Source organism: Typopeltis vanoorti, chromosome 11, assembly GCF_054136105.1.
Source record: "Typopeltis vanoorti isolate ZY-2024b chromosome 11, IOZ_Tvanoo_1.0, whole genome shotgun sequence".
Lineage (NCBI taxonomy): Eukaryota > Metazoa > Arthropoda > Arachnida > Uropygi > Thelyphonidae > Typopeltis > Typopeltis vanoorti.
This window is the reverse complement of record NC_143559.1, coordinates 100,752,274-100,773,598: the sequence shown is the minus strand read 5'-3', so window position 1 is coordinate 100,773,598 and position 21,325 is coordinate 100,752,274. Positions and strand designations below refer to the sequence as shown.

Sequence of the window (21,325 nt, the reverse complement as noted above, 5' to 3'; positions counted from 1 at the left end):
CTTTTGCTGGCTACATATCGAAAGAACTCCCTAGGATTCTTTTTGGCTTCATTAGCTAACTGCTGTTCATACCTCTCTTTAGCTACTCTCACCAACCAAGTCACCCTCCTTGCCTGGTCTTTGTAGACCTCATGAAATTGGTTACTTCCACTTCTCTTATGCTGTCTCCACAATGCCTTTTTTTTCTGTATTGCATGCTTAATCTCTTTATTCATCCATCTCACACCTACCTTATTTAACCTTCTCACCCGTGGTATACATTTAGACATTGCATCTACTAAATAGTTTTTGAAAATCCCCTAAGCTGCATTGATCTCTTTTCCAGCTAACTCCTCATTCCATGCTACATCTGCAAGCTGTCTCCTGAGCTCTTCATAATCACCCCCCTTGTAGTTCCACATATACCCTTTTTTCACAGGGGTCCTTGCACTGCTGGCAACCATCCAGGTAATCACCTCATGGTCACTTTCACCAATTGGTGGATGATTTGACACCTCATTTATAATTACATCCTCCGATGAGATGACCAAATCCAAGACCCTTAATCCTCGTGTGCCCTCTGTTACATACTGTCTGAGGTAGTTATCCCTCAAAAACTCAAGAAACTCATTTTCTTTACTTCCAGTCGCTATCTCTTCAATCCAGTCTATATTGCCATAATTAAAATCAGCCATAATGATCACCCTTTTCTTATTTGCTTGGCTTATTTGACTATACATTTCACTATCACCACCATCCACATTACCAGGTCTATAACAACATCCCACCAAGTATTTGATTCTATTCACCTCTATCTCACACCATACTGCCTCAAAACCACTGGCCCTATTTCCCTCTTGCATCTCTACCTTGTATGGACATAACTCTTTCTCTATCATCAATAGCACTCCCCCTCCCTTTTTATCCCTTCTATCCTCACGAAACACATCATACCTTTCCATCTCTATTCCTGTCAGGATGTCGTCCTCATCTAACCATGTCTCACTTATTCCAACAATCTCTGGGTACACAGACACAATTAGTGCAACTATTTCATCCGCCTTGTTTCTTATGCTTCTAGCATTGGTATACAAACACAACAACTCATTTCTGGATCTACAGCTAGTTCCACTGATACCATTCACTCGATGTGCTCTCTCCATGCTGGACTGGGGCCATTTCTCTTTCTGCTTCTTCATTTTAGAACCCTTTGCAACAACATCTGTTTCCTCTTGATCCCTGGTCATCCCATTACTTTTCTGCCTACACATGCTCTCACCTCCTCTTGGAGCATCCACCTTTCTCACGCTGTGTATCCCTGTCCACCCTGGGCCTCCTCGTTTCCCTGCTCCTCTTGCACACCCCTTAATGATAGAGAGAATGTGTCGCGAGGTTCGGAAAGTGAATTAGATTGGATGAGGCAAGAAATGAAATGGATGCGGAATGAAATTAAGAGAATTCAGGTCAAGACTATTAAAATAAATCATGATGGCATGAAAGAGTTAATATGTAGGATACCACTTCCTAAGTGAGTACTACATGATCATTGTCACCAACTGTAGGCAGAATAGATACATCTTTAATTGAAACACCCTCTGACACTATAATCAAATCTCACACTCTTTGACCTCAAGTTCCTTCTTGAGGAAGTTGTTTCACAACAGCTCAATAAATTAAGTTTCATTGTTCTCATGAGATTTACTGCTACCCAATCAATGTTTGGATAATTAAAGTCTCCCATTATGATATGATTACTCTCTTTGTGCCTATTGTCTTTATTTGGTAATGAATTTCTTCATCACTAGCAACTTACCATTTGCTATATATTTGATCTTGTTCAACTCCACCTCACACCAGATGACTTCAAACTCACTGCTACTGATATTGCAGTCCTAGGTCTCAACTCTAAGACACCTAAAACTGTAAGTTATCTATTAAAATTTAGATATCTCACACAAAATCTAAAAATGAATTAAAGCTAAGCTAAGATGTTAGTAATAAGGCATTTTAATAGTTATTTAAATGTGTCTTTTTTTGTATGTCTCAAGCAAGATGTATTGAAATGGCCTTTTTTGCCTTTGGCTCCTGAAGTCTTGCTTAGATGTGAAATAAATTTATTAAAATTAGTTAGCAGTTAATTGTAATTTTGTATTCAGTTGTATAGTGCTGAGATGCTCATTATCTCAATAAACGTTATATGCAGAATGTTGTCAATGATGAGGGAAGCGAAGATCAGATTGTATTTCAGAAGATTAAATGAACATATCTTAGTGCTAAAAGCTTGTGAACTAGAGAACTGTTATAAATCCTGCACTATGAAAAAAATTCTTATTATTATTTCAAGCTGAAAACAATAATGGCAGCACACAATAATTGACTGGAGTGGAAATTGCTTAGTTGCATTTCCAAGCATGACAGAAGTGAAAAGAATGTTATCAGACATTGCTAAGTGTTCAGCTTTTTGGAAGTAGGACACAATAGGAGAAAGGCTGTGGAGTTTCTGTCTCTTCCAAATAATAATTCAAAATTTGAAGAAGATTTAGTAATGGAAGACTGAAGGATATTCATGTATGAAGAGATAATTGAAGTTTATTATAGTAGTTAATATAGTAGTTTATCATCTCATCTTCCTTTTACCCTCTTTTACCTTGCGGTATTGAGAGTTCATTGATCATCGGACCTCAAATCGTTCACAGGATAAGGTGATCAGCCCTATGCTCTGGTGCATCCTATATCCATATCCATAGTGTTGAGTTCTCAAGGCTGGTTTGCCTGCTTTGCGGGATGAAAAACCCTAGGATAAACTGGGGAAAAAACCCTACTGTCCACTCCCAAGACTGGCTAACTTGTCTATGGCTGAAGAAGATCCTTCAGCTCCTCACGTCTCCAACGGGAATCAAATCCAGGACACTCCTTCCCCAGGCATATGGTTTCCAAGCACATAGCCACTCAGCTAACTGCACGGACCTATAGTAGTTTATTATTGTTTTATTTAAGATTCTCAGCTTGATAAGTGATTTCTAACAGTTGATATGGTTTTAGTTATCTGTAGGAACAAAACTGTTGGGAAAGTATTTAGTAGTGTTTAGTGGAGTTTGTTGCTGCTTTTATATAGCAAGTGAAGTTATTGGAGTTCTTTAGATGAAAAGATACTTTTTCTTTAGTATTTATTCTGTGATTTTAGATGCAAGAAGAATTTGATAGCAAATTTTTCACACAAAAACTGCTCTGTGTTGTACAGAGAGCAGTTTTTGTGGTAGTCATTTCTCCTGTGTGAATTCAAGAAAGAATAAATGTTCCTGCAGGAGACAGATTGAAATTCCAAAAGTTTTGTCCATAGTGGATGATAACTGTTGTCTTATGTGACTGAAGAGAAGCTGTGTACTTGAAGTGTTTTTCAGGTTGTTTTGAAGTGTTATGATCTGAAGAAAATATTGGCATGCTTAGTTATATAGTTGTGTGTGTGTGTATATATATTGTAAGGTGTATTTAGAAGACTCCCTCTTTTGATGAGAGCAAGTCTTCAAACACACCTTATAACACATCTTAATGAGTTAAATAGGTACTTTAAAAGGTTAAATTACATGTGAGATATTCTGGGATACAACATTGTGTGCAAGCTAGATTTGGAGTTTAGTTGCAGCATTGTTATTTTTGAATTTATGAGTTAATTCATACGAGAGTGAGGGAGTAAATAAAAACATACCCCCCCTCCACACACACACTCACATGCATGTGCACATTCAAAACTCAATGAGGAATGAAGCCTTGGCCACTTGGACAGATTTGAAGAGAAATTGTTCATAGGAGGTTATTAATAATTTAAAAACTTTTTATGTGATATTATCATAGTATCCTTTACACTGCTTGAAGGTACATATCAGGAATTCAGTTATATTAAATGCAGTATAAGCATTGATGATATAAGCTGTTTTTCTGTTATCCTGTTAAAATGATTTGCTAAATGTCTTCAATAGTTCTTAGCCAAATTAAATAATATGGCTATGATTTCCTGTCTGCTATGAAAACATCAGCTGAGTAGATTATATGTAGAGTAGTTAAATCTTACAGCTATTTAAGTACAATTATTGCTGAAAGTTGTGATTTAAATATGGAAATAGGTAATATAAGACTGGCATGTTTATTTTGTTTTAATACTATATTTGTGTCCCTCTCCTACTTACATCTGTATTCATTTTAAATTCCACTTTAGCAAGGTATGGTAATGGTTTGTGTGATAAGGATATCTTGAATAAAGAAAATAAGATTTTTTTTTTCTTTACTTAATGTAGTAATGTTTTTTTTGGTGTGAAGAATTTTCTATAGTATTTTATGTTTGTATATTTTTAGAAGCTCTGTGTTGCTCTAGATGAACCTGATGGTGTTGCAGGTGTAGCTGCAATCAGGAATGAAGAACCAACTCTTCATGAGCAAATTTTGGAGCATGAAGCTACAGGTTTATATTTTTATGTTTATTTCAAGTTTATTAGTTTTTGTATAATATATAACAGTGCAAATCTTCTTAAAGTGGCATTTGTGCAATCTGCATATATTTTTAAATATCATTGGCAAAGAGAATTCAATTCTCAATGATTCTAAAGAATTTAAATAATTTTAAGTTCTTTTAAGCAATAATGGCTGCACAGGCTAAAGGCAACCAAAGAATTTTATTGCTATGATGCAAGTAAAAGAAAGAATGAATTCTGAAGACTACTGAATGCAGAAAGGACCCTAGTTTCAGAAGCATTTGGGGTAGTTCAAATAATGAGTGCTCACTTGTCCAAGATCTGTCAACTAGTGTATATAACATAGTGTGCAGTGCTACTACACTGGATGAGGAGATAGAGATGCAAGTAAAGGAGGTTTTAAAACAGTTTCATAACTTGGATAAGAATTCAACAATGGGGGATAGATGCGATATCAGCATGTGTGCTAAAGGAATGCTCAATTGAACTGGCTATGCTCTTGACATGTTTGTATAATTTAAGACTTAGCTAAGGAAAGCTTTCACAGGAATGGAAAGAATGTATCATAATTCTATTGCACAGGGGTGGTGCAAAGACTAATGTGTCTAACTATTGACTTATCCATATCTCTGGAATGATTGTGAAGATTTTAGTGACATTAGTAAGCACTCACATACAGAAATGGGTGGACAAAGAAGATATGCTTTGCAAGGAACAGTGCGGGTTTACTAAAAGGAAGTCATATCTAAGCAATTTGCTCATATTTTATAATAATGTTATTGCTGAGTTGGATAAAGGGAATGGATACACTATGATGCTATTGTACTTCACTAAGGTATTTGACAGGACCACATGAAAGGGTGTTGCATAAACTGGAGAATATGTGATGGGAATATAAATTATTGGCTTAGATAAGTGGGTGGCTCACAGACAGGTATTAGAAAAGTGGTATATGGATGTGAAAGGGGATGTGAATCTGACAGATTTAAGATGATCAGTCCTTGGACCATTGTTGTTTTATCTGTATATTAATGATATTGGAAAGTGCCTGACAGGGGATCTTCATTTGTTTGCTGATGATGGAAGGATAGGTAAGGCTCTCAGAGATGCTACCGATACACAGCATTTACAGGATATGAATAGGCTGGAAGTGTGGTCAAATGATAATGTCTATCAATACAGTGTTAGTAAGTGTAAGTTATGCACTTTGTCATATTGGTGGGATTATTCCTGGAGTAACTCACAAGGCCAGAGATCTTTGAGTTACGATAGACAGAAATTTGAAGTTCAAGTATCACATAGCCGAAATTGCAAATACAACCAAGAAGATAATTGTAATGTTGAAATGAACATTGACATATAAAGATATAGAAGTCATTTTGCCTCTTTACAAAGCCTTGATATTATTGCCCCACCTAGACCACTCTTTTAAGATTTGGTGTCATGGGTTCTAAAGGGATAAAGAAGCTGTAGGAAGGGTGCAAAGAAGACTTATAAAAATAACATCAGATTTATGGAACATAGACTGAGAGAATGTGGAGTGTAGACACTGGTAGATAGGAGTAAGAGGGAGAATGTGATAGAGTTATATAAAGTTTTGAATGGGTGTTATAAGATATCAACTGATGAAATTTTTCAATATATGGATGTAGGGACAGGACAAAGAGTGAAGTGCCCCCCCCCTCTCTCTCTCTCTATGAGGATATACTGAAGTTTTGTAGATTAGAAAATTTATATGATATGCAAAAAAGAGAGAATGACAGAAACACAAGTTACTAAAAGAATTTTATAAAGCAGATGATCAAGAAAATTTTCAGTACATGGCTGCAGAAAATGTGGTTGCCCCTGGAGGTTATGTAAGAACATGGTTAGGAAATGTAGGAGGACTAACTTTTTTTTTTGTTGAAGAGTAGCAAATGAGTGGAATATTGTCTAAGACTCTTCCTATACAAGTTTAACGAAAGTATGATAGACATTGTGTTTATTGTGGGCTTCCTCTGTGATGAGTCCGCAAAACTCATCACAGGGGAAGCCCACAATAAACATATGGTTCTAGTAGCAAGACTTATACGTTGGTTAGACCTAACTGGTAATTAGTTTACGGAATTAGCACCGCATATAAAGTATATTAATTAAAGGTAACTTTAATGAATAACTTCTATATTTCGGCAATGTCACATTGCCATCTTCAGGAACATAAAGATATGGTATGTGCACTCAGGAACTAACACAAAGCAAATGAGGAAGAAAGCAAGAAACTAATATTGTTCCTAAAGTCCTAATGGTGCCCTCTTGCAGGCTAATTTGGTAGTCTTGGCAGTTGGGCTGAAGTTCTCATAATGAAAGTCTCCCAAATTTGGGGCAGTTTCATGCACCCAAATTTGTTGAGGTTAGGAATTTTTTTAGAGCTGCTGAAGATTCTTTGAATAATCTTTCGTATTTAAACTTGCTGCGATGAATTATCTTTGTTTTCTTCCAACGAATTTTATGGTGGGTATCCAAGGCATGGTCTGCCAGCCCAGAGCGGCTGTACTGGTGAAACCGGATGTAGTCTTGGTGTTCTGAAATCCTGATATTTGTTGTTCTGCCTGTTTGGCCAAAGTAGGACAATTTGCAGCTGCAAGGGACCTGGTATACACCAGGTAGGTCTAGGGGAAGTGGTTGGTCTTTGGTAGAGCGGATAAGGGATGCCAACTTTTTATATGGTCTGTAACGGGAAGTAAGGTCATATTTTTTGAGGATATTGGTTATTTTCTTAGAGGTGCCCTGGATGTAGGGGATGGTGATAGACTTGGTGTAATCTTTATTGTGGAGGGGGGGAGGGGGGTTGTGGTTTACAGGTTTTAGTATTTTTTGGATTTTTTTGGGGTTATAGCCATTGGCTAAGAAAGTGTTGAGGATGTGGTTTAGTTCAATAGTCAGGGCCTTGTCATCTGAGCAGATTAATTTTGCCCTGTTATATAGTGTTTTTATCACCCCATATTGTTGTGAGGGGGGGGGGGATTGCTGGTGAATGTATCTGCCAGTGTGGGTGGGTTTTCTGTAAACAGAGAAAACCAAAGATCCATCAAGCTGGCGGGTGATTAAAGTGTCTAGGAAGGGGAGGGTGTTGTTTTCCTCTTTTTCTAAGGTGAACTGGACTCTGGGGTGTTTTGTTTAAGTGTGTTAGGAAGGAGTGGAGTGTGTCTTAGCCATGTGGCCAAATAGCAAACACATCATCCATATAACGAAGCCAAATAGTGGGTTTTTGTGGGGCGGAGTTTAAGGCTTTCTCTTCAAATGTCTCCATAAAGAAATTGGCCAAGGGTGGGGAAAGCGGTGAACCCATGGCTATGACGTTCCTAAAACGCTGCCGGGATAACAAAGTGATCCCTAATTGTGTCAAATTGAAGCACCGTTTTACTTCCGAGAAAGCTCTATGCATTTATAACCGCACTAGCTTCGCTCTGTTAAGAGAACAAATTACCGCGACGTGCGTTCTCCTTGCCGATGAAAACAAAACCTTACGGGTGCTAGAGGAAGAGCTTTCGAATACACTCGGCCTTGATCTATGGTCTATACTTCGTGACATCTCATGCGCATCGGCAAGAAAGGAATTCGAAAAAATACGTAGTCGGCACGTGAAAAAATACGAAAACCTGACAAAGACTTCTACTTCCATACCCCAGCCACCACTCAACACTGTAGTCAACCTCTCGTTGGCAGTTTTAAAGCCTGAAGCACTCACCGCACTTTCACGTGGTCACAATATCGCACTAGCTCCTAAAAGGATACCTGCTGAAGAAATCATGATCCAAATAGAGCGTGGAATTCTCAACCTGCCTAACCATATCGCCAACAACGTAAGACTAGATGTAGTCGGTGTTCTCACTAAAGCCAGACCTCCAAAATCCAACTTATCCAAAAACGAATATACAGCCCTACAAGAATTGAAAAACAACAAAAAAATAGTAATCACCAAAGCTGATAAGGGAAGCGCCACTGTGGTACTCAATCAAAAAGACTACAAAGGTAAGCTAAATTCTTTAGTACGAGACCGTACTACTTACCTCCCCATTGAATATAATCCGACCAGCTCTCAGATTAGAACCATCCACAGACTCCTTAAGAAAGTCACTTCTTGGCCTGTGGAAGTCACCAACAAACTTAAACCTTGTAACTCTAGACCCCCCCCGATTATATGGACTCCCAAAAATACATAAACAAAATGTGCCATTACGTCCCATAGTGGATGGCATTGATTCCCCCACATATAAATTAGCCAAACATTTAGCCAAAACACTCACACACTACACTGGCAACACACCATCACACATAAAAAACTCAGCCCACTTTAAAGCCAGTATAGAAAACCTCACACTCCAACACACTGACATAATGGTCAGTTTTGACGTCTCCTCCCTATTCACTAATGTCCCACTCAAAGAAACCCTTGAGCTCATCCAAGCCAAGTTTCCTCCCGATATCTCAGCCCTATTTCAGTTCACAATGAACTCAGGCTATTTCGTTTGGCAAGGAAAGTTCTACAAACAGATAGAGGGGACAGCCATGGGTTCACCACTTTCCCCACCCTTGGCCAATTTCTTTATGGAGACATTTGAAGAGAAAGCCTTAAACTCCGCCCCACAAAAACCCACTATTTGGCTTCGTTATGTGGATGATGTGTTTGCTATTTGGCCACATGGCTCATACACACTCCACTCCTTCCTAACACACTTAAACAACCAACACCCCAGAGTCCAGTTCACCTTAGAAAAAGAGGAAAACAACACCCTCCCCTTCCTAGACACTTTAATCACCTGCCAGCTTGATGGATCTTTGGTTTTCTCTGTTTACAGAAAACCCACCCACACTGGCAGATACATTCACCAGCAATCCCCCCCCCCCCTCACAACAATATGGGGTGATAAAAACACTATATAACAGGGCAAAATTAATCTGCTCAGATGACAAGGCCCTGACTATTGAACTAAACCACATCCTCAACACTTTCTTAGCCAATGGCTATAACCCCAAAAAAATCCAAAAAATACTAAAACCTGTAAACCACAACCCCCCTCCACAATAAAGATTACACCAAGTCTATCACCATCCCCTACATCCAGGGCACCTCTGAGAAAATAACCAATATCCTCAAAAAATATGACCTTACTTCCCGTTACAGACCATATAAAAAGTTGGCATCCCTTATCCGCTCTACCAAAGACCAACCACTTCCCCTAGACCTACCTGGTGTATACCAGGTCCCTTGCAGCTGCAAATTGTCCTACTTTGGCTAAACAGGCAGAACAACAAATATCAGGATTTCAGAACACCAAGACTACATCCGGTTTCACCAGTACAGCCGCTCTGGGCTGGCAGACCATGCCTTAGATACCCACCATAAAATTCGTTGGAAGAAAACAAAAATAATTCATCGCAGCAAGTTTAAATACGAAAGATTATTCAAAGAATCTTCAGCAGCTCTAAAAAACGTTCCTAACCGCAACAAATTTGGGTGCATGAAACTGCCCCAAATTTGGGAGACTTTCATTATGAGAACTTCAGCCCAACTGCCAAGACTACCAAATTAGCCCGCAAGAGGGCACCATTAGGACTTTAGGAACAATATTAGTTTCTTGCTTTCTTCCTCATTTGCTTTGTGTTAGTTCCTGAGTGCACATATGATATCTTTATGTTCCTGAAGATGGCAATGTGACGTTGCCGAAATATAGAAGTTATTCATTAAAGTTACCGTTAATTAATATACTTTATATGCGTTGTTAATTCCGTAAACTAATTACCAGTTATTAATAAACATATGGATATGGATTTAAATTTTTTTTTTTTTTTTTTTTCTTCCAAATTTAAAAATTAATATGTAATATCATCATCATTCCAATATTGAAAGATCTTATATTTCTGTTCTCTACGGCCTTGTTCTTCAACTCTCAGAAACAATGCTCCAGCCATGTATATCAAATTTTATAACATTGGATTTAATAAAAAAATTACTATCTACATTGGTTTATGTTTCTGTCTTAGTCGTCAGTCGGTCCACTAAATATTTCTCCTATTTTCCCTGGTCCGCAGGTGTAAACTGCTTCAGCCCACCTGAATCTTAGTCTTTCTCTGGGTCTTTTCCTGAACTCTTGGTATTGAACACCTGTTTTGGTAAACTTTCCTTTACTATTCTGTTTGCATGACCATACCACATTAGTTTAGCTCTACTGCACAAATTCGTGAATTTGTTAAGTAGAGCTAAACTTGTTTTGTTTTATTTGAATCCCACTCACAAAAAATTGTAAAGCAATATTATTAAATTTGTGATCTTTGTAAACTTCATATGAGAATTTACTTGATCACAATTTAACAAGTTGAAACCTTAATAAGAAAATCGTGTCTGCATCTAAGTATAAAATGAAATAAATATATTGAAAAGAATAATTGTTAACTCGTAGAAGAACATTAATTGTATAATATTAGAAAAGTGAGATAATTAATTTACAGTGTTTAGTTATAAGAATTTTGCATGTAAAAAGGCTTGCTTGTTATACGCTTGAAACAAGAGATTGTAAGTTATGCTAATTCTTAGAAAAAATAGGTGAGCTGATAGTTTGATAAAGCTGACTCATAGGTTACCTAGAACCAAAGAAAGTCCAAGGTCACGATTCCCGATTTAGACACTGCCGCGAGTCAGTCACGTGCACACACGGCCCACCAAAGATGGAAAGTTCAGCAGGGAGTTGCCACCCTAATAGGTTACGAGAAACGTATCCTAATGTTGGGCTTGGGGGGTAATTACAAGAGGTGCTGGTAGGGTCATAATATAAAAGGGTTAGGACCCCAACCCCCCATGAGAGGTGTTTTGCCAGTTTTCTTTTGGAGGTTAACTTATGCAGTTTCCTGAGTGATGGTCAGGAGTCCCCTCCATCCGCCACGGCATGGAACATTAGCAAGTGGGATTTTGGTCCCATTTTCCTCGAGAACAAAGGATGCCATATGGTCGGGATGAAAGGTATTTACTGTATACTAAGCCAACCCTGGTCTAAAGGAAGGAGACTATCAGTAGAAATTGTGGATATCCTCATGGCGAATCTGATGACTGCAGAACAGCAGATAGATTGTGTTTCCTTAGAAGAAGCCTGATATGCTGCAACCGAGATGGCCCTCATGATCTGAAGTATCCCAAATATGTCCCACTACAGAAGGAGTTTTTCTTGAGGAATCGCAGACAAGTAACGTCTAGTAGAAGAGCTTCATCAAACGGTATTGTGAAAGATTTTATGTTGATTCAATTAATTTAATATGGCTGTAATTGTAGTTCGTATTACTAAGCAATTTGAAGGATTTGAATGAGACTTGAACTAGGACTGCTTCCTTAATAGTATAGAGGAAGAGGGAACTAGTTTATCAGTATTGCTGAATGAGCAATAGTGTGTATAGATACTAGTATATGTAGTTTACCCTAAACTAAGAAGGTCAAAAGAATTGAATGTGGCATTCATTGTAGCATTGGAATTGCTAAGCCCACATAACTCTTGTGAATTAATGTGTATAATCCAAGTGTGTCTAATTGAGTTATTGGTCATATTATTGTCCCGCGTGCTGGTGTGAAATTTTCATTTTTTGTATTTTTCTAGTCTTATTAACATTATATCATCTTAGTAGTGAATTGTAGTTTTTAGAATTCAATGTATTATATTGTATTTATGAGTTTAATAAACTTTTGCTTATCAGATATTCAGTTGTCTGAGATTGCCATTCAATGCACCGCTTGTTATAACGTACGAACCTAGGTGTGTGTGTGGGGGGGGGTTAAGTTATGCGATCAAGGTTACGACTGCATGATGAATTCACCTCTAGACTTATTTAGGATTTTGCTTCTTGTTGTAAATTTCCTTATAAACTAAATATCCTAAATGGCGCAACTTTAAAAAATAAATGTTTTAGGATACAGAGGAGCAAGAGCTTAGATTTCTAGTGACGATACGCGAAAAAAAATGATAAGATATATAAAGGAAAGTAAAGTATAAGGGAGATATATAAATAAACAAGAATGGGACACAACAATATATCGGTGCTGAAAATGGAGTAAGAGTTAGATAATCTGAGAATGCCTGCACTAGAAACTAAACACAAAATTTTTGCAAGCTATTTTAGACTTTCAGTAATCATGCATGTCAAGTATTGCATGGGCTATTTAATTGATTTGCCACTGAAATATTTGCAAACAATGCACAAGTGGCTTGTGTGTGAGAGAGAGGCATTCCTGTCAGCCATTCTGGCCAGCAGTTATAATAACAGTTTTAAAGGTTGTAATGCTGTAATGTTGTTGTAATGCTGCAAATAAAGATGCATATTATTTTACTTTCATTTTAGGTCAAATGCAAGATGCGTTTGCTTGCTATGAAAAAGCAGTGAAATTGGAGCCACAGGAAATGAGTCATCATCAAGGTTTATTGAGGTGTCTAATGGGCCTTGATCAGTGTAATACTGCTCTTTCATATGCAACTGGAGTGCTAAATAAAAGGTTATTATATATAATTATATATATATATATATTTATATATATATAATAAATATGTCAGTGGTAATTTTATAGTTTTATGATTAATTTGTTAATTGATTTAGCAGTACAATAACTAAATTAAGAAAGAAGATGTATGATCGATAGAAGAATTTCTCTAGTTTTGGGTGTTAGTTGAATTTATAAAATAAAATTTTATTCATTGTTATTTGCAGAAGAATTAAAGAAGTATCATGTCCACATAATTGGGATTGGCAAAAAAAACCCTGCCACCTCTGTTTGAGATCAGGAAATGGAAGAAATAGCAACAACACTAAACACGAAGATAAACTTCTTAAATGACAGGAAATCTCGAGGAAATCTAGAGTGATGTGGGCAAATTTCAAAATAGGAATTTGTACAATAAGACTTATTTGTGCCTATGGTCCCATAGAAGATTCTACCAAGGAACAGGCAGAGTTTTTTGAGTTATTAGAGGTAATGGTTGACATAAAGAAAAAAGGAAAAACTGTTTCATGTTGGAGATCTGAACAAGAGGGAAGGAAATAAATGCTAGTTCAATAATGAATTTAAAATGAAACAGAAATAAAAGAAACATTCATAGGGATATTTACTTCTAAAATAGGAATGATAAGACTGAAGTGCTTTAGCTATAATGACAACTTGCATTATTAATACCACAGTAGAAAATTATCTGTGGATATTGAAATTTAGTTTCAGTTTAAGCTATGAACTATTTCATTGTGATTTTGTGCATGTGGTTTATTGTGAAGACTCATTCTTTTGAAATGATGAATTACACACTTCTTATATTTATATATAAAACAGGGTTTGAGCCTAGGTCTTTCCAACCAAAGGATATCATTTTAGTAGTGACTATAGAAACAATAAAAACTCATATGTCATATGGATATACAAGTTTTCAGTAATGCCAATTTATCACATCCTGTTGATAAACAATTGAAGATTAAGTTACCCAGTTTTATTTGGAGATAGCATTTTTTTTTTTTCAATAATCCACTTTTCATCCTGCATGGAAGTCAAACCAATTACATGCACACCTTTGTACATAAGGTGAACCTTCTATTGCAGTATTAATTCACTTTCTACAATGACAAGTTAATTGGCTATGACAGGGAACTGAGATTCATGCATTGAATGAAAATTATAACATTGTGGTGCTTGTGTACATATAAACACATAAACATACACTAATTATTTAACTTAATATTTTTGATATTAATTATTTCATGAACAACTTTTTAATTTCTAGGCCTCAGTGGGAAAAAGAATTGAATCCTTACAGAGTTGAGGCTGCTTGGAAGCTTGCAGATTGGGATGGACTTGAATCATTTCTCAAACCAGTAAGAGTTACTTCTCTTATTATAGTCAGATATTTACCATTGATAGCATTTATAATTAGATTATGATAATGTTCATTCTCTCTCTCTCTCTCTCTCTCTCTCTCTCTCTCCTATATCTTGGGGGGGGGGGGGGAATCTATCCTGTACCCTTTCTCCCTGCTCGCACTTTCCTTATATAGTTTCTGGGAATGGCCTCTTGTGAAAAACTTCTTCCACATTAATTTAGTAATCATCCCTTACCTACTTCAGTGTCTCAATCATATCCCCTCCTAAATGCCAAGGAGCCACTAGATGTTGCATATTGCATTTCCTTACTATATCTGTATATGCAAACATTCCAGAGACCAGAAATCACCAGATTCAGCTAGCTGTCACTGGTGATATGTGTGGTGTGACCAAGATTTATGCAATAGATCCATAATCACTTTACTTCTATACATCCCTCATACTTTATATGTCCTCTGCAGCATTTCCATGATCCATTGTGCTGTCCTTGCAATTTTTGCAATGAGTTCCCAAAATTCTAAGTCCTTATTGACCATTATCCTGCGATACTTATCTCCTTCACCTCCTTTAAGATGTCACCACCAGTTGTGTACTCCCCATCCCATATTTGCTTTCCACATTTTAAAACATTATGCATTGCATCATTAAACTGGTACTCCCACTCAATTGCCTACTCACCCAGGTCATTGTCTTCTTGTAAACCCACATCTGTTCTGCTGTAGTCCTTTCCAACTTTACATTATCTACAAATAACTTCATATCCTCATTCAATCTTGTCTTATTATCATACAAAAAGACCCTTGCGATACACCTTGGGTTACACTAGTAACTTTTCTCTTTGAGGTATTGCCCCCATACACAACTTGCCTATACTCTCAAACAGCCAGTCTCCAATCTGTTATCCAACCCCATCCATTCCAGTTTATTACCAACTTTCCCAGTGGCAACCTATCAAAAGGTGTTTGATAGGTTGTATGCCAGGTTGATATGCTGCTGCATATTGCCTCTTCTTTACTGTATGATAGGTTGTATACTGCTGTTGATGCCCCCCCCCCCCATTGTCTATGTCCAATACATTTCTCAACTTATTATAATAATTAAGTAGATTGCTAAAGCACGATCTACCTTTAGATCCATTCTGTCCATCAAAGAGGATGATGATGTTGTCAATCCAATTATAAATCTTGGTCCTCCTATTTCTCCACCCCTTTAACTACAACTTCTTATACACAGATTTGCCTATAATATGAAACTACATTTTTATCATCTTCCTTATGAAGTAAAACAATTTTGTTCTCTTTCCACTCCTTTGGAACTTGGCTCTGTGCAAGACTTGATGTTAAAAAAATATGTCAAAACCAAATGTTAATTCTCTGGAATATTCTCTCAAAAAACACAGTGATACATCATCAAGTCGTACCACCCTATTAATATCCATGTATTTGAGATACAGCCCTTTGTACTTGCAGCACAAACACCAACAGTGACTAGATGGACACATCTCTAAACATTGAGATAATAGGTTCACCCTGAACTAGTGACAGCTGCTCTTTATTTCAGTTTTTCCAAGTCATACATTGGTGTTTTATAATGGAAAGTCAGTTCATGTTTACTGAATTGGTTAAATGCACTTTTATTATGGATTTTATGTGGCAGCAGAATTCATTCTCTTTCAATTAAGTCTTGCTAGTGCCTATAATCAGGGCTTGATAAATATGATTGTTTACTTGTCCATGGGAAGTATATTTTGCCAGCTGGCAAGTAACTGCACACTAGAATATTAAAAAAACATTTCTAAACAAAATCCTTTTAACTTTTAAGAATATGCAAAACAATATGCATCATATAAGGTGGCTTTAAAATTAATTCCGATAAACCTAAATACAGTTGACCTTTGAACAACATGGGTTTGAACTCTGTGGGTCCACTTATATGTAGTTGTTTTCAAGAAATATATTGGAAAAGTTTTTGGAGATTTGTGATGATTTGAAAACAACTCGCAGAAGAACCACTTAGCTTAGAAACATCGAAAAAATGAAAAAAAATTAGGTATGTTATGAATGTATAAAATATATGTAGATACTAGCCTATTTTATCATTTATTACCATAAAATATAAAATCTATTATAAAAAGTTAAAATTTATCAAATCAACAAAGGATACATTACCACCTTTTTCTTACCAGGTGTCTATCAAATACCTTGCTCATGTCATCTTTTCTATTCTGGACAGACTGACTATTCTGCATTGATTAGAATTGAAGAATGTCAAAACTATAATATATTTTTGGAATCTGACAAGTGTGATCTTGATTTTCATGCTATTGAGACTAGGCACAGAGTTCTTTGAATTTCTTAGCATTTCTCATGCTTCAAGTTCAAATTTAATTGTGTTTTCTTTCAAGCATGTGAAATACTAAGAAATCCGAACTTGAGCTGATCAGACTGTATGCTAATATCCAAGTACTGGGATGTAATCACTATTAATGGTTCATAAGTTTTATTTATTTATTTATTATTATTATTATTATTTTATCTATGCAACTTACTACAATTGTTCTATTGAACTCTAATTTTGTCTATAGACTATTTTTTGTCTTTCATCAATGCTGGCCATCCCTCTTCTTATGCTTCTCTGACATACCATTTGCCAGGTGCTTTTCACACAAAAACAGTAAGGCATTAAAATGAATCCAATACCACCAATTTTTTTAATATTTTTTAAATACAACTTATCTTTCCTTTCCAAACATAGTAATCCCTTGACTTACGTTGGGATTCCGTTTTATCCGGCAGGACATAAGTCGATATATTAACTCAACAGAGTTATAGGGGTTAGGGACTTAACGCTGTAATAAGTATATCATTTTCATTTTTAAACCTTAACAGTACTGTGTGTTACTGCCACTATAAAACAGGAAAATAATCACCCAAATCTTCCTTCACAATCACATCCTCATTACCTTTCCTATTGGAAGGACTAGACTGTAGCTCTTCTGGTGTAACCTTTGTTTTTTTTGGTGAAAATGTGTAATGTGCCTGTTATTCTTCCTTTTCTTTTCATCATAAATTTGTTTATAGCAAGCAAATGTATCATGTACTTTCCTTTTTACTAATAAGTAGCATTCATCATTAGGTCCATGTCTTCGGTCATTTTGAGAACATCGCTAACTCTTACAGAACATTTCTGTAAGACCCTTCACTGTGAATTATTTAACTACCTCTTCTTGTTTCTCTTTTCCCTCTTTTCTCATTCTTCCTCTTCTGCAAAGCATTGTTCCTCCAGTTCAACCAATTCTTCATTGGTCAACTCTTCAGTGTCTATATCTGTGAGTGAATTATGTCATCATTCATTTCGAGATTCAGATTGTTTATTAAGCCCACTATTTCTTCACTCAATTTACAAAGGTCTTCATTTTTATTTTTTTTTCAAAACTTCCAAAATCATGCACAAACTTTGTTAATGTCTTTTTTCATGTGCCACTCTACATTGAGAGGTCACTTTGTCTCAGCCCACAGCAATATTTTTAATGGCATGATAAATATTGAATGCTTTCCTGAATTGCATGAGAGTCTGATAATTTCTTTTAGTGGCAGAAATGGCTTGTGAAAAAGTTCTCCATAGATAATAAGCCTTAAACAATGCAAGAACTCCCTGATCTATCGGTTGGATCTATGAAGTAGTGTTTGGAAGGAGAAACATGACCTTGATCTTGGGGTGAAGATCACCAATGTAAGGTGGATGACCTGGAGCCATTATCTAGAATTAATAAAATTTTAAATTGTACATTTTCTTTCACACAATAACTTTCCATTTTGCTTGCATAACAGTTGATTAAGGCATTCCTAACAATCTTTGAGTCATCCACCACTTCTTATTGCTCCGATAAGAACTGGAAAAGTATGCTTCCTAATGTTTTTGAAGGCTTGTGGATTCTCACTGTGCCATGTCATAAATAGTTTTGGTTTATATCCAGCCACATTATTTCCTAACAGAATCCTAAAACGGTCTTTAAGAGCTTTGAAGCCAGACATAGATTTTAGCTTTTTGCGGGTGAATGTCTGCTCAGACATTTTTTTCTAAAACAAGGTCTCATCCATATTAAATATGCTGTGGCAAATAATTTTCCTCTGTAATAATTTGATCCAATTTCTCTACATACTCCTTGGCAACCTTCTCATCAGTACTTGCACCATACATTTTCACATTATGCAGTACAAAACATTGCTTGAATCTCATGGGAAGAAGAGTTGAATTCATAATTGTAATTGGGCCCTGCTTCCTCCTTCAACATCTTGAAGAGACTTAGTGCCTTAGCGGTTATGGTCATTGTGCAAGGAATATCTGCTTTTGGTTCAGATCCTCTATCCATGATGCAAGTAGCTTTCCCATATCACCGATAGGGCCTGTCGCTACTTCGTCACTGTCATCGATTTAATGGAAGCAGATCCTTTCGCAGCCGCTACGATTTTATCCTTATTTTTCAAAATGGTCGTCACTGTAGAATGAGACCATCCAAAGTCATGTGTGATCACATTGATGGACTTATCAGCTTCACATTGCTTTATGACTTGCAACTTCAATTCAAGATCAATTGCTTTCCTCTTTTTCTGTGATTCTTCGCAAGGTTTTTTGATTGGGCATGTAAGAGCCATGTTGCACAAAATATTTAATGATAAATACACAAATAACCTATTTCTCAAACCCAAAATCAACAGAGAAACTGTTGAAGACATGTGCCGATTGCCTGCTGCCGAGGGAGATTGCTGCTGAATGCGCTGTTCCCACGCACATGATGCATTGTTGCTTTTTACTTTACGCTTACTTACGTAAAGAGCATTATACTTGTCAAAAAAGAGATTCTATATGAGGACTCGATTTATAATGTATTGGCTAATAATTCGACACTTTAACATTTAATTAATGAATTAGAAGGATGTGTAGGTTAGAAAAAATTTTCATGCAAAAATTTTTTTTTCACTTGTTTATGAAAAATATGATTAGAACCATAATTACAACCATGCTGGATGATGCATAATGACAGCATATTTTCCAGAAACAATTTTTTACAGTTTTAACACAATCGAGGCTATTATGTAAGCAAGTAGTGATATAATTAAGTTGGTCAGAACAAAAAAACTATACTGATTTGAAAGGAAATAAGTAAAGTACAGTATCAAGAAGTTGTTGAGTGAGGTGTGAAAGAGTCAAATTCGGATGTCTGTTGCTACAGTGTTAAGTGTGAGCTGAGATTGCAAAAAATTATCCAGTGAATATATAACATCTGATAACATTTCATCTTAAATTACTAATTGTTGTTGTTATTATTATTATTATTTTGACATCCATGAAGTCAAAAGACTCATCGTGGGAGGTCCTTCCTAGGAAACAAAGTCTGTCAAGACTCATCGTGGGAGGTCCCTCCTAGGAAACAAAAAAGTCTATCATACCACTCCTTAAACTCATTGACCGTTCTCGCTCTCACCACTCTATCAGGCAATACATTCCCTGGTTCAGCCACCCTCTATGCAGAGAAACCACTCCTCACCCTCTTGCTCACAGTTTCCTTTCGTAACTTCCAGGGATGGCCCCCCTTGTCTTCACTCCTTCCTGCAGTTCAACGAAGCGAAAGAACTCCCCAGTGTCAACCCTGCAACCACCTCTCAACTTTAAAGTATCAACCATATCACCTCTCCTTCTTCTATTTACCAAACTCTGCAGTCCACATTCCTTCAGCTGAACGTCATAACTAACATTGTACAATCCTGAAACCATCTTTGTTATCTGCAACTGTACCCTTTCCACAGTTAATTTATCCCTTTCAAATCCTGGGGACCACATCTGAGAACAATAGTCTAAGTGTGGTCTGATCAGAGTCTTATACAACAGAATGATAACTCTTTTATCTTTGCTGGTCAGTGTCCTTCTCATTATTGCAGCAATCCTCTGTGTTACCTTCACTACCTTTGCAATATGTTGCCTAAATTTCAGGTTTCTATCAATCATCAACCCCAGATCTCTTGTCTCCCCTACTTTGTCCAGTATAACTCCTCATAGAGTATGCAGCATCCCATCGATGTGTCCCAAACCTCAAGACCTTACATTTTGCTGCGTCAAACTGAAACCCCTTCCCCCATTCATTTGCCCATTCTTATTCAAATCCTCTTGCAAGGCTACCAGATCTGCACTATTACTAATAACCCTTCCCAGCTTCACATCATCCACAAACAACTGAATATCCCCTTGCAATTCACTGACAATTCATTGATACAAAGGTTAAACAATATAGGTCCCACTACTGATCCCTGTGGGACCCCACTTGTAACCCTCTGCCTCCTTGAAACTGCCCCACCATACACAACTCTCTGATACCTATCGGACAGCCAATCCTGAATCCAATTGACCAACATGACATTCAGACCCATGTGCTGCAACTTAAATATCAGATTATCATGTGGCACACCTTGTCAAATGCCTTTGCTAAATCCAAGAAAATGGCAGTATATGCTTTTCCCTCATCTACTGCTCTTGTAACTTTATTATAAAAGGCTAGCATATTACTAAAACGAGAGCACACTTCTCAAATCCATGTTGATTCTCACAGATAACATTACCTTCATATGCCCAGTGCTGTATACGGTCCCTCACTAATTTCTCCAAGATCTTAATAACTACTGATGACACACAAACTGGCCTATAATTAGACACTTTCAGTCTGCTACTGCCCTTATGCGATGCCACTATCTTACCTTCCTTCCATTCCTTGGGTACCTTTCCCGTAGCCAGACTTTCATTGAAAAGTCAGATCAAAGGAGCTGTTAGTTCTTTAGCACATTCTCTCAAAACCTGTGGTGAAATACCATCCAGTCCCACAGCTTTACTGACTATAATTAGACACTTCCAGTCTGCTACTGCCCTTAAGTGATGCTACTATCTTACCTTCCTTCCATTCCTTGGGTACATTTCCCGTAGCCAGACTATCATTGAAAAGTCAGGTCAAA

The 21,325-nt window shown here is 36.8% G+C and overlaps 1 protein-coding gene across 1 annotated transcript in view; it reads left to right on the top strand.

The window, feature by feature from the left end:
* Window positions 1–21,325, top strand: part of LOC150101877 (serine/threonine-protein kinase ATR-like) — an 860,597-nt gene that overhangs the window by 584,399 nt on the left and 254,873 nt on the right. Inside the window, exons 38-40 of the mRNA XM_090399924.1 lie at window positions 4,330–4,435; window positions 12,807–12,957; window positions 14,228–14,318. Coding sequence (XP_090256050.1) covers window positions 4,330–4,435; window positions 12,807–12,957; window positions 14,228–14,318 — 348 coding nt within the window. The remainder of the gene's footprint in view (window positions 1–4,329; window positions 4,436–12,806; window positions 12,958–14,227; window positions 14,319–21,325) is intronic.